Source organism: Bidens hawaiensis, unplaced genomic scaffold, assembly GCF_021521415.1.
Source record: "Bidens hawaiensis isolate Kalapana, Puna unplaced genomic scaffold, B.hawaiensis_p1.1 tig00057727_1, whole genome shotgun sequence".
Taxonomy (NCBI): domain Eukaryota; kingdom Viridiplantae; phylum Streptophyta; class Magnoliopsida; order Asterales; family Asteraceae; genus Bidens; species Bidens hawaiensis.
The window spans coordinates 9,878-24,338 of NW_027500400.1; the positions used below are offsets into that span (position 1 = coordinate 9,878).

At 39.6% G+C, this 14,461-nt stretch overlaps 1 protein-coding gene across 1 annotated transcript; it reads right to left on the minus strand.

Annotated features, from left to right (window-relative positions):
* Window positions 1-1,707: 1,707 nt before the first annotated feature.
* LOC143601984 (uncharacterized) lies at window positions 1,708-3,296 on the minus strand. Its single transcript, XM_077079243.1, has 4 exons — window positions 3,222-3,296; window positions 2,282-2,415; window positions 2,107-2,156; window positions 1,708-2,006 (listed from the first exon to the last, which is right to left on the minus strand). Exons 1-4 carry the CDS (start codon window positions 3,294-3,296, stop codon window positions 1,708-1,710), a joined length of 558 nt encoding a protein of 185 aa, XP_076935358.1.
* Between the last annotated feature and the right edge of the window lie 11,165 nt (window positions 3,297-14,461).

Here is a 14,461-nt window from a genome sequence, read left to right on the forward strand (position 1 = left end):
ACAAAAAAACTTATGCACAAAAGTTTGTGATGAAAATGGACATATTGGAATTTTCCCTAAAATGTAATTGATATGAAGCTAGCCGGCTAGGTACCATTCTTCCGGTCCTTTCAAATGTGATGTAGTGGTAGGGAATTTGGGTTTCTCAACAGAGACCCAAGTTTAATTCTCACTTACAACACTTTGAGAGGACATGAGTGGCTCAATGAAGGACGACTGACATCTTTGTGATCTCCAGTTCGATCTTGAGGGCATCCGGGTTTTACCACAAGTGGGCCTTTGGGCAGGTGGGTTTTCCTCAGAACTGGAGATAACTTGGAGGCGCTTAAGGGCTCCGTACGGCTGGGTTGGGCCAGCTAGTGGTGGCCTTTAGCCATTAGGTCACCCCGTACGAAGTATCTAGGCATTCTATGTTTGCTGGCCGTTCAAAAAAAAGGGTACCATTCTTCCAGCATTAGAAAAATAATTTATATCTTCATAGCCATTGTCCTTTTCCCTTTCCTTCCACTCCTGCGGCCCTCAAACTTCCTCCTTGTTCAGTTTCTATATCTGTTTTTTCTTTCTTTGTTTCCTTTTACAAAAACAGAGACTTTCCACATTCCTTTAACATAGAAATGTCCTAAAGTTTCAAAATGAAATATTTTAGCCTCAAACTACACATTTTTGGCTGTTTTTTAAAATCAAATTCCAACCCCAAAACAGAAAGCAAAGCATACTCTGTTTTGTAAACAACCAAAAAACAGAGTAAATGGAGAAGCTTAAGCTTAAGGTGATTGCATTTCTATCGGAGTATTTTGATGGTGCAGTACCGGATAATATCGGGGAGCAAATTATGCTGATTTGGGGTCAAATGAAGGTGTATTTCGTGGTGCCATGTTTGACAATTTTTATGTATATTAATCTGGTGTTGGCGGTCATGTTGTTCACAGAAATGGTTTACATGGCTATTGTGGTTGCATTTAGCAAATTGTTCGTTAAAAACCCGAGCAGCGTTACAAATGGGAACCATTTGAAGATGATGCTGAGCTGGGTAACTCTGTTTATCCACTTGTTCTTGTTCAAGGTCCCATGTTCAATGAAAAAGAGGTTTTTTTTTTTGGTTCATAATTGCTCTGTTTTTGTTTTGGTTTTTAGTGTTTTTTTAACTATTTGTTTAAACAGGTTTATCAGCTGTCCATTGGAGCAGCATGTGGGCTTTCGTGGCCCTCTGATCGTATTGTGATTCAAGTACTTGATGATTCAACTGATCCATTAATTAAGGTTAATAAATTAAATTACATTTTAGTTTACTCATTTTATTTTGGGAAAGAAAATAGTACAAGTATATTATGTTAGAAGAACAATTGATAATCAAACATTGAACTCAAAATTTTGACGGGTAAAGAGGAATTCTATTTTGGTTTTGTTAAAACTGAAAGTGCAATTATAAAAATAAACCTAATTGTGCTATATATAGGCTGTTAATACCTCAAAAACAATATTCTATTTTATCTCAAACTCCAGTCAAATCTACAAGTCAGCTTCTAATTAATCCTAAATCATATACATACTCAATTAAAACTTTAATTAATAAAAGACAAAAATGTCCTTCAAATTAAGTCATCGACCTCTTTAATTAAATCGGGAGCATTACTTTATTCACCCTCTTAATCTTGATTTTCTCCTCCAAGGACCACTGTTCCGAACAACTCTCTCATCTCGGCAACTTTATTCTCGGTAAGGCGTTTTTAAGATATCAGCTCGCTGCGCCTTTCCACAGATATGTTCCACTTTAACTTCTTGTTCAATACACTCTCGAGTGAAAAGGAAACGAATGCTTATGTACTTGCTCCTTTTGTGAAACACAAGATTTTTCAACAATGCGATAGCTGATACATTACCTACTCGAAGTAGCACTTCTTTCGATTCTTGACCCGTTAACTCGCCAACCAGACTTCTCAACCATAAAGCATGTTGAGCTGCAGCTACGGCTGCCATAAACTTAGATTCACACGAGAAAGTGCAACCTACAATGTTTTTGTGAATACCAAGATACAATGGCTTTCATGTAGTAGAGCGGCATCCCGATTGTACTTCTGCCATCACACTAGTCTGTGTCATGGTTACTTTCAGTGTAGGTAGTCAATTCTTTCTTCCCGTTTCTGCCATATGTTAACCTGTAATTGATTATATAGTTCACATAGCTTTCACCACAAGCATATGGCTTTTTTTTGGTTCTTGCATAAACCGACTAGCCACACTGACCGAGTGGCACAAATTTGGTCTTATGTGAACGAGATACCTAAGACTCCCGATGAGTTGCCGGTATTCAGTGGGGACAACCGTCTCTCTGTCTTCATCCTTGGTGATATGAAGTCTTGCCTCCATAAGGATTTTCGCAGGATTGCAGTTTGTCATTCCAGCATTCTCCAAAATCTTTTGAGCATACCCGCTTTATTTTATCGAGATCCCATCTTTATGTTGTTCACCTCGATACCTAGATAGTAGGATAATGGTCCTAGATCACTCATCTCAAACTCTTGTTTCATTTAAGTGTTAAACTTATATGTTGCTGCTAAATTTGTCCCGGTGACTATTAAGTCATCGACATATACTCCCACTATGGTTACTGAGTTTTGTCTGGTTCTCGTGTAAATGGCTTGTTCACTAGGAGATCTTTTGAACTTCAATCGGTTAAGTGTTGCATTGAGTCATTCATTCCAAACTCGAGGAGCTTAATCAATACACCTTGTCCTCTTTTCGGGGTACTATAAACCCCTCATGTTGTACGTACACTACTTCTTTTAGCACTCTATGCACAAAAGCATCTTCGCATCTATATGATGGATACTCCACTCTTCTCGGGCTACTAAAGCAATTAAGAGTGTAATGGTTTCAAGTCAGGCCACCGAGGCGAATACTTCTTCAAAATCAATGCCTGACATTTGAACATATCCCTTCGCCACCAATCTTGCCTTATGTTTATTATATTCCCATTAGCATCACGCTTGACTTTGAAAACCCATTTTAACCGACTGAGCTGTTACCTTTTGATAAATCATAAGCTTCCAGGCTTGGTTTCGCTCGATTGAAGCGATCACATTTTTCATGGCAGCTTCCCATTGGCTATTTCAATTTTACATCCTTCTTCATCTAGCTGCCCCAAGCTAAGAAGATTGGTCTTCAACTTAGGCATACAGAAAACATCATAAAACGATTTCTTTTCACACATTCTTACTTACCACATCCACCATTTCCTTTGATTTTGACCTTGGATCATCACCAAACTTCACTTGACCTGAAACTCGTTCATCCATGGTAGTGAAAAACTCTTTCTTTCTTGATATGTCATGACTTGCGCCATTATATAATATCATGTTCCTTCATTCTTTTCATACTTTTCGAACACACCAGGGATAAACCTTTCTTCATTCAGATTTACTTTCTTTGTTAGACAAACTGCCATGTACAAATCAGGATCAATATCATCTTTCGTCTTTGTCAAATTCACTTATACTTTCCATTTTCTAGGTGCTTTACATTCGTTCGAGTAATGCCCAGTCTGATCACATTTTGTAACATCCACAAAATTTTGGTTCAAATTTGACAAGTTTATAAAGTTAAAGGACAAAAATATTCATGAGACAAGTAATGGGAAAAGTATGGTAAAGAAAATAAAGCATTTTTATGCTAAGGGAATAAGTAAGGAAACTCCATCCCACATAGAAAGTGGGAGAGAATTGAAAGCACTTTATAAGGAAGGAATTATCCATCGTAATGTTCTTGTATGGCTAACCACTCCCACTAGTCCTAGCGGAGGGTGCCGGACACGGACTTGGACTCGGACTCGGGCGATGGGCGTAATGTGGCATTTTGATGGCGCACTTTGCACGCTTGCATCGCCGCGAGCCGCATAAGGGCCGCTTTAGTATGTTTGAGCTATGATCAAGATGTGACAAGCTACCAAAGACTACGGATTGAAAATGAAATTTTAGCATCTTCGCGATACACGAAGATGACAAGAAAGGCAACTTCGTGATACGCGAAGATGCAGGACACGTCACAGGACACGTGGCAGACCAGAGTGACACGTGGTGACACGTGGCAAGCCTACGTGATGACTCACCTAGGCTATTGCACCTTCGCGATACGCGAAGATACACAGATTCAGGCTATAAATAGGCAGCCATAGGGATGAAGTCTCCATCACATCACCCACACTTTACCTCGGTTTTCATGCCAAAATCCCGTCATTTCCAATACGCTCGTTATCTAGAAGTACGTGCAAGTAGGAGCGCTACCCACGTGAAGTTTAAGCATTTCATAGATAAGCCATACAAGGTAGGGGTTCTGCTCAATTATTTTATTATATATGGCTTAGACCCTAGTCGAGGGTATAGTCTATACCTTGATCAGTTAATAAGTGAAATAAAGTTTTCATAAGACAAGGTTATGAATAAAATATTATTCTTTATTATAAAGATATATCTTATGAATGAAGAAATAAATATACGTTTCTTCAGTATAAAGAAACGTAGTATATAAATGTTTTATAAAATGAAATGAATATCAAGGTAAAGGTTATGCAAATAGACTTAAGGTCTAAAGCTAGATCATAGATCTAGTTATTTATAGAATGTTGTTCTCGTACTATAGGTTCGAGATAAAGATCAGACATCTGTTAGTGAGAAATCTTGAAATCAACAAAAGGTGAATACGTCCAAACCTTTTTATAGTGTGAAATGTTTTATGACATGAATACGTCTATGTACTGTATTTTTGAAAAGATATTTACTCTTTAAAACTATGGACTGTTATCCATATGTAAAAGAGTTATGGAAATATTTGCATGAGGGTTGGTTCAAATCCTCAAAAACGTTTTGATACAAGGTAGTACTAAGCACTCAGGCTAAAATACACATGTGTCTGGATCCTTACATATATGTACTGTAGTGGGCACACTACAGACATACTGACCATGAGGCAAGTGACTGTCTCTAGGGCGAGTGAAGTCTGATTATGTGGTTTGTGCGTATGTTAGTTCCGATGAGATGGGATTGAGACCCACTGAGTCGTTGAACACTATTGGTGTTGTGTCATTACGAATTGTGAAAATGTTTTATTAAGTCAGCGTATTCACCAGCATATAGCTGACGTATTTTCAAACTGTTTTCAGGTAACCAAGAGTAAGGTATAGAGAAGAATATGCCAGTGAAGATAGAAGATCACTAGGCATAGAATGCAGCTGGTGGCTCAGCTAATTTTGTATTGAGGCATATATATATTAAACTTGTTTTTTTTAAACAAGTAATTTTGTAAAACAAACAAGAGTATTTAATTCCCTATATTATGAAAGTAAATATGTTTAAATTGACATTTTCCGCTGCAAACTTTGATGAATTGACAGAAAGTGGTACCAACTGTGAGTCACATGCCTAGGCCTGAAGGCGGGGTGTGACACATTTGTAGCACATTATGTAATTCCTTCTGTCTTGCCATTCTTTAGGGTTTTTTTCCGGTCTTCACCCCATGCATCATTCAATCTCATATTCACCATTCCATATTGGATTCTCTCTTCCTCATCCGTTGTATCTTTCACGGCCTCTACCACATCCTTGGTAGTTTTTAACTTTATTTTTGGTTTGGGTGAACAAGAGCTGACTTTGAGATTTACTTCCATTCACATTCTTGAACTTGTTTCTTTCTTCATATGCCCTTAACGTCCAACCACATCTTTAAACGCGATGGTTTCGATGTCTGCGAGTAGCTCCATAAAAAAACAATAGGCTAATATTTATCTGTCATAGAGTTCAAGAATTTTCTTACCAAAACCTCTTCTTCAAGTACTGCTCTCGTGCTCTTGTACTTTGACTGTACTCCACCCAACTTCGCTGCATATTCATCAATACTTTCTGGCTTCCTGATGTGCTGAAAGTAGTTTAATATTTATTAACTAAATTAACTAAAAATAAACACTAAGTAATACTCTAGACTCTCTAAAACTCGACTAAACTACTAACCGGCAAGTGAACCGATTGACTCTAGTAAAGCTAAGTAAGTCCTGATATCGAACCCACGAGACTCTCTAAATTACGTTTATTAGCTAATTAGACTTGACTACAAAACACGACTAATTAATTTTATTTATTTGGGGGGTTTTTATTAAAAAAAACTAATTTAATACTATAATTAAAAACTAATTAAGAAAATAAGTAATTTAAACGAAAACAAAGTTTGTTATAAATAAGATGGTGATGAGAAAACTACCTAGGCTAGAATCCCCTAAATTTCAGTTATGACTTAACCCGGGAAAATATTTAGTTATGGACTGGGATCGTAAAATAGACACTTAAAAGAAAACCCGAACAGGTGTGACATTCGTCAATTTCGGGTCTTGTTTGTATTCGTTTTTGTATTTGTTTATTATGTAAACCGACCCGATTTGTAAACCGAAGCTTACGTTATAATCAAAATGATGGATTTATGTTACAATATTGTTTCACACTTGTTGGGTCTTGAAAACATCCTATTTTTATTTTTATTTATTTATTTATTTATTTATTTTTTTGTTGTTTTGTGTTTTTGTCTTGATCCATTTTGCATGAAAACTCTTGTGTCTCACACCCATATTTGACCACCAACATTACCCTATATATACACCACTTTTCCTCTTCATTTTCCCTTGCTACAACTCCAAAAAAAAAAAACTCTCTCAAACATCAAAGATTAAAGGTTATCTTCTTAAGTGTTCTTGAAGGATTTTGGTCTTTCATCTTAATTAGTTTATGTAGCATTATTAATACTTGTTTATGGTTGTGCAACATATATATAATATACACCCCTTGTTTACCTTTGGTAGTTACTTCTCCGATTCCAGTCGGTGAGGTTTCGGACCCCATAAGGCAAGGCTTCATGGAGGACTTCGTGTCCTTGATATATATACATCTATATAACTTGTTCATACATATTAATCTTGCTTATTTTAGTTTGTTGGTCATGTTTACAAGTTCCATGGTTATGGGTTTTTAAAAGTCTATGCTTCGGTTTAACCGTAAATAGCTCTAAACCGTAAACCGAACTTTGTTACTAGTTTTGTTTGTTTAAACATACTTAGTGTTAGATCTAAGTTTCTAAAATCATTTTTACAAATTCTGTGGTTATGGGTTTGTAGAATCTTACCTCGGTCTTAACCCGAAACACGATCCGAACCAAAAACCGAACTTTTGTTTAAAGATTTTATTGTTAACTTTTGGTATTTTTTTATTTGTACATTATTATACAAGTTCTTTAGTGTTTGGACATGTGGAAACCATCTATGAACTTGTTGTGAGATGGAAACCGAACCAAACCGATTCTTGCTCGCTTAAGACACACAAGTGTGTTTTTTTTAGCCATCAAGACTTGTATATTTCTTTAAAAATAGTTACAAATTGATTTTTAAATATTTTCTTAAGTACTTGGAAATGTTGGATCCAACTCGATCTCATAACAAAGTTTGGACCGACAAAACCGAACACTCACTTAACGTGCGTTGTTAGTTCTAAAACAATGGAACTACATACTTGGTTAAGTCTTATTAAATTTTATTGAGTTATCTCATAACATTCAATATTTTGGAAAGTTGACTTTGGGTTTGACCAATTATCAAGACCCAAACCGACAACCCGAACACTCGATAAAAAAAACCCGTTTTAGTATCTTTATTCCAAAGGGATTTGCATTCTTGCATTTTACCCACCTTATTACTTAACATAGGTTGAGTAAATATTAAGGTTAGATACTTTAACCCGGTTTCGAGCAAACTTACATTTTTAAAGAGTTATTATTATAAATTCTTAAATAGTCACATTTTAAACCTTGAACTTTAATTATTTACATTTCTCAACATTTATTTTGTTTAAAGACCTTCAAGACAACCTTTCTAAATTCAAGACTTCTTTTCTTTTTAGGCATTGTGCGTTAAACTCGTCGTTCCGACAAATCTCCAAATTATCATCTTTCAAGTTTACTACTTGAAGATGAGTACTTCATACCCCATTTTCCATCTTTTATTTTGGGGGTGACATGTGACATCTGCCCGATCCGACCCGACCCAGGTACCCGTTTCTTTTTATGATTTAAAGTTTATTATTAATCTTTGTAAATTTAACTTTTTTTAATTAAAATTAAATATATTTATTTTTATTTGTTCATTCCCGCCCCTTTCTCTCCCCCTTTCTTTCTTGTCGTCCCGCCTCTTTGTCTTTCTTGTCGTCCCGCCTCTTTGTCTTTCTTGTCGTCCCGCCTCTTTGTCTTGTCGCCGTCCCGCCCTCCTGCTTAACCCTTAAGCCTTGAACCCTCTCTTCTTTGCTTGTCCTTTGGTTCTTCCCGCCTAAGGATGTCTGCAGCTCCACGCGCTAGACTCCTTACAAGGAAGCCTGCGTGAAGACATCTTGTTCCTGCGATGCGTGAAGAGAACTCTTCTCGCAGCGCGCTAAGAATGTATGTTCTTCCCGCGATGCGCTAAGAATTCTAGTTCTTCACGCAGCACGCTAAGAATTTGTAGTTCTTCCCGCGGCGCGCTAGGAATTTATGTTCTTCTCGCAGTGCGCTAAGGATTTGTGATTCTTCTCGCAGTGCGCTAAGGATTTTTGTGCCAGCCTTCGCGCTCGCGCACTCAGCCTTCTCGCGCTAGACCTTTAAGTCCTCTGTTTTATCCAGCTTGTATGCTTTTGAAGTGTCTTATCTTCTGTGCTTTTGACCTAACCTATCTTATGTCTGAATAGTTACTTTCGGCGCAGCATGCGCACCAACCCCATTGGTTGGTAGAAAAAGTGACTGACATTATCTTTTGAGATCTGCTTTTCCATGCTTTATCCGGTACCTTTACCTGAACCGCCCATGCTTTTTACTGTTCCCAGACAGCTTTCCCTTTTTGCTTTTCCTCTTTTCCTGCTGCCATATCTTTTGAGATCTTTTACTTTTTGCTTTTGATATCTTTTGTTATCTTTTGAGATCTTGCTTTTGGAATCTTTTTGCTGTTGATATCTTTTCTTTTACTTTTGGAGATCTTTTCTAGGGTTTATGTCCCCTAGGGTTTGCCTATAAAAATAATACTATTTTCTTAACACTTCACACACTACACTTATTATCTCTTCCTCCCTTTTGCTCTCTGCCGTTGTTCTTCAGCCGCCTCCCTCCTCTCTTGCCTTCGTCTTCCTCCCCTGTTCTGCCCTGTCTTCCGGTAACTTTTTAATATAAATATTAATTTACTTATTATTTATGCTAACTTATAATCTAGACTTAAAACCGATCGTTGAAACCGTAATATTTACTTATAGGTTAAGTTGCTTGTTTGGTTCTTGCTTTATCTATCATCGCATCTTTATCAAGTGAGTTATCTCGTATCTAATCCCTTTTTATTTTAAATGCTTTGGGATGTTCATGTGTTCATACAAAACTTGAGTCTTAAACTGTTTATGAACTTTAGTCGCGCAGTATCCCATGTGTTGAGGACGTTTACTTGGCTGTTTATTTGTATGTGTGTATCATTAACCGCTTTGTTCGGCCTATTCCGAAGTTTTCATGGTACCATTGGATGAACACGGGAGACCTATCGTTTACGGTTTTCTTTGTTTACACTTGCACAGTATGTTTTCTCGTTTTTGTGCTCAATTGGGAGCACGGATTGAACTATGAGCTATGATCTATCTATCTTAGGCTTGATCACAATCTGATTACACCCTTGTTAAACATCAGATATACACATGTTGCGCGCAGATTTATTGTTATCTATGTATTGTATTTAAACTTGATTTCTCACCAACACGCAAGTGTTTGACGTTTATTTTAACACATGTTCAGGTTTGCTGTAGCTGCTTTGAAGCTTGTGGACACGTAGGAAGTTCTTTTATTTTGGACCTAGATTAAAATGTATCAAGACATGTTTTTGTTGTTCGAATATTATGCTTTATAATATATTGATTTATGTTGATTCATGTTCTTTATTTTCCCCGCTGCGCGTGCGCGATAAAATGTGTATTAATAAATATTGACACCAATAGTGTCGCGAGTAATGAAGCAATATGTGGCGCCCCGATGTATAATCCGCCTTCGGTCGGGGTGTTACAGATTGGTATCAGAGCTCGTTGACTTTAGGATAGGTGGTTAGACGTAACGGCCTAGAATACCTAAGAGTCCCTTCTCGCGCATGAGAGAAATCTCATGTTTGCGCGCTTATTGTTAATTACTCGTTATTTATGAATATGCTCGTGCTTGCGCAGTATATGATTTTATGTTTTATTCCGCGATATTTCGATTTTTGTTGAATTTCGATTTTTATTGATTTTTCTTACATATTCGTTTGTTGGATTTGAAAATCCGAAAAGTCATGGTGATACATGAATAGTTGATTTTCAATTTCCATTTACGATTATGTTCTGAGGTTGGAGACTTGAAAAGTCATGGTGATACATGAATTGTCAACCTCCAATACTCATTTTCTTGTATATTTTATATTGAAGATTGGAAAGTCATGGTGATACATGAATCGTCAATCTCCAATACTCGTTTACTCGTATATTTTAAATTGGGAATTCGGAAAGTCATGGTGATACATGAATTGTCGATTTCTGATTCGAATTTGTTACCTTTATTAAGCCTGCATTAAAGTCATTTATTTTACTTTAACTTTTGATAGTATCTAACTCCGTGAAACCAAGCTTTATAAGATTAAAATTTTGCGATAAAACCAAGATATTAACTAAAATTAAAACTTTTATAGAATGCCTCCACTATCAGCTCGCTATCGCCAGAGAGAAGCATCGCGCAGGCGTATGCAGCAACGTTCCCAGGAAATGGCCGCCGCAATAGCCCAAGCCTTAAACCAAAACAATTCCAACACCTCCGGATACAACATTAAATCCTTTCATGCGGGTAAACCTCCAAAGTTCACAGGTCTTGAAGGAGCCACCGTGATGCTCCAATGGCTCGAAAAGATTGAAAACACTTTCCTCCATACCCAATGCCCCTCAGACAGACGAACCCTGTATGCTTCCAGTGTTCTGGAATCTAGAGCGCTTACATGGTGGAATGGAGTAGCTCATGCGCGTGGCGCAGAGGCTGCTTCTAGCATGACATGGGAGGAATTCAAGGAAATTCTTACGCGAGAATTCTGCCCTCCCAATGAAGTCAAGCGCCTAGAGGAAGAATTCTGGAACTTGAAGCAATACAGTGGCGAAGCGCGCGAGTACGCGACGCGCTTCCACGAGCTAAGCTTACTGGTCCCTCACCTTGTTACCCCTTCCCGCCGATCCATAGAGAAATTCCTTGGGGGTCTCCCCATGGAAATTCAAGATTCTGTATGGGCCAGAAACCCAGTTACTCTCTCTGACGCCATCGAGTTGGCCGCTGTGCTCAGCGACAACCATGTCAGAGCAGGAACCCTGTTCCTGCGGGGAGCTGAGAAGACCAAACCCACCAAGACTGTCCCTGAACCATCAGAAACCAAACCAGAACCCTCACACCATAATAACCCCAAACGCAAGCGCAGAGCCTATGCGCTTACCAACCCTCCCATTGTCCAGCAACCCATTTATCAACCCCCAGTTTACGCGCCTAACCCACTGTCAACCTACCCAGCACCTCCTGTAGTCCATAACTATGCCTTAACCAATCCAGCACTTCCTGCCCCGCCAACTAAGAAACCTTACACAGGAAACCAACCCTTCTGCCCAACCTGTAGACTTCATCACCCACCTCAAACCCCGTGTCGACAATGTAACCGATGTGGCCGCGCTGGTCACACTACTGAGTACTGTAGAGTCCCTTCAGCCAACCCAATTGTGCAAACACCACCAGCCTACCCGCATAACCCACAACCAACTTACCAGAGTCCACGACCCAGGTCGTGCTATAACTGCGGTGATCCCAGTCATTTCCGGAGCGCGTGCCCGAGGCTACAAGTCCAGATTACTCAAGCGAATCCGGTGAACCAAATTTCGAACCAAGTGGCGCGAGGCCGAGCCTTTAACATAACAGCGCACCAAGCGCAAGCGAATAATGACGTAGTTAATGGTACATTTTTGCTTAACGGATTTTATGCTTCTGTACTTTTTGATACTGGCGCCGATCGAAGTTTTATTTCTCGCGCGTTTGAGCAGAAGCTTGCGCGACCGCGCAACGATTTAAAAGAAGATTTTTCAGTTGAATTGGCTAATGGTGAAACTGTTTTAATAAACTCGGTGATTAAAGATTGCACGCTTAATCTTAACGAAAACGATTTTCTAATTGACCTCATCCCCATGCCTCTTGGAAGTTTTGATGTTATCATTGGTATGGATTGGCTCTCGCATAATCGCGCCGAAGTTATTTGCGCCAAGAAGTTGATTCGCATTCCTCGTGAAGATGGTGATCTTCATATTTTTGGCGAGAAACCCTCCCGCGGTCTGAAGCTTATGTCTTGCGCTGAAGCCCGAAGACTCATGCGGAAGAAATGTGTTGCATTCTTAGCCCATGTGGTTAAACCTGATGAAGAAAAGAAGAAGCTTCGCGATATCCCTGTTGTGCGTGATTTCCCTGAAGTTTTTCCTGATGATCTTCCTGGTATCCCTCCCGCTCGTGAAGTCGAGTTCCGTATTGATCTTGTCCCTGGTGCTTCCCCCGTGGCTAAATCTCCTTACCGTCTTGCGCCCGCTGAGATGCAAGAATTGGCAAGCCAACTTCAAGAGTTGACTGCTAAAGGATTCATCCGCCCTAGCTCTTCGCCCTGGGGTGCTCCGGTGTTGTTCGTTAAAAAGAAAGATGGATCGTTTCGCATGTGTATTGATTACCGCGAGTTGAACAAACTCACCATTAAAAACCGGTATCCCTTACCGCGTATTGACGACCTCTTTGATCAACTCCAAGGTGCCTCTTGTTTCTCGAAGATTGATCTCCGCTCTGGCTATCACCAGTTGCGCATCCGCGATGAAGATGTTCCGAAGACTGCTTTTCGAACTCGTTATGGCCATTTTGAATTCTTGGTCATGTCCTTCGGTTTGACCAACGCACCCGCCGTTTTCATGGATCTAATGAATCGGGTGTGTAGGCCTTTCTTGGATAAATTCGTGATTGTGTTTATCGATGATGTTCTGGTGTATTCCAAGACCAAGGCCGAGCACGAGCAACATCTTCGGTTGGTGTTGCAAAAGCTTCGAACCGAGCAGCTCTATGCTAAGCTTTCCAAGTGTGAATTCTGGTCTGATGAAGTACAGTTTCTTGGCCATGTTGTGAACAAGATGGGTATTCATGTCGACCCATCCAAAATTGAAGCAATCAAGAACTGGATTACGCCATCCTCTCCTTCTGAGATCCGTTCCTTTCTGGGCTTAGCTGGTTACTACCGGCGATTCATTTCGAACTTCTCAAAGATCGCTTTGCCTTTAACAGCTCTGACGCACAAAGGTAAACCGTATATTTGGGGCTCGAAGCAAGAAGAAGCCTTTATAACGCTCAAGCGTTTGTTGTGTGAAGCTCCTGTTCTTGCGCTACCTGAGGGTAATGATGATTTTGTCGTGTTTTGCGATGCATCCAACCAAGGTCTCGGTTGTGTTCTTATGCAACGAGGCAAGGTTATCGCTTACGCATCAAGGCAACTTAAGGTTCATGAAAAGAATTATACAACTCACGACCTCGAACTTGGTGCAGTTGTTTTTGCCTTGAAGATCTGGAGACACTACCTTTATGGTACTAAGTGTATCATTTACACTGACCATAAAAGCCTTCAGCATATCTTTGATCAGAAGGAACTTAACATGAGGCAACGCCGATGGAACGAACTCATCAGCGATTACGATTGTGAGATCCGGTATCATCCTGGTAAGGCTAATGTGGTAGCCGATGCGCTCAGCCGAAAACCCTGCCAACTTAACTGTATCTTGCCGCGCACCCAGCTTCACTTCGCGCCGATTCAGAGCAACCTTGAATCGCGTATTCGTGACGCGCAGCGCGCATTCATCAGTAATGGTAACCTTCGCGCCGAGTTAGCGTGTGGCGCGGAAGCGCACTTTGTCCCTAATCTGAGTGGGATTCTCTGCTATCTTAATCGCATCTGGATTCCCTTTGATGAGAATCTTCGCGCTGATATCCTGAGTGAAGCGCACAAATCTCGATATTCCGTTCATCCTGGCGCTGATAAGATGTACAAGGATTTGCGCATTACTTATTGGTGGCCCGGTATGAAAAAGGATATTGCTGTGTTCGTAGCTAAATGTCTGACTTGTTCTAAAGTGAAAGCTGAACACCAACGCCCATCTGGTTTGCTCGAACAACCAGAAATTCCTACGTGGAAATGGGAATGTGTAGCGATGGACTTTATTACCAAGTTACCTTTGACAGCAAGCAAACATGATAGCATTTGGGTAATAGTGGATCGATTGACTAAGTCTGCTCACTTCCTGCCCATTCGTGAAAACTACCGTGTTGAGCAACTCGCGCAGCTTTATGTCAAGGAAATTGTCTGCCG

Excerpts from the sequence above, each read along its gene's own strand:
- LOC143601984 (XM_077079243.1), bottom strand. The coding sequence starts at position 3,296 with ATGGATGAACGAGTTTCAGGTCAAGTGAAGTTTGGTGATGATCCAAGG. Across the intron at positions 2,416-3,221 it reads CAAAGGAAATGGTGGATGTG|ATTTTGGAGAATGCTGGAAT; the intron begins GTAAGTAAGAAT and ends TATGCTCAAAAG. Across the intron at positions 2,157-2,281 it reads CAACTCATCGGGAGTCTTAG|GTTAACATATGGCAGAAACG; the intron begins GTATCTCGTTCA and ends AATCAATTACAG.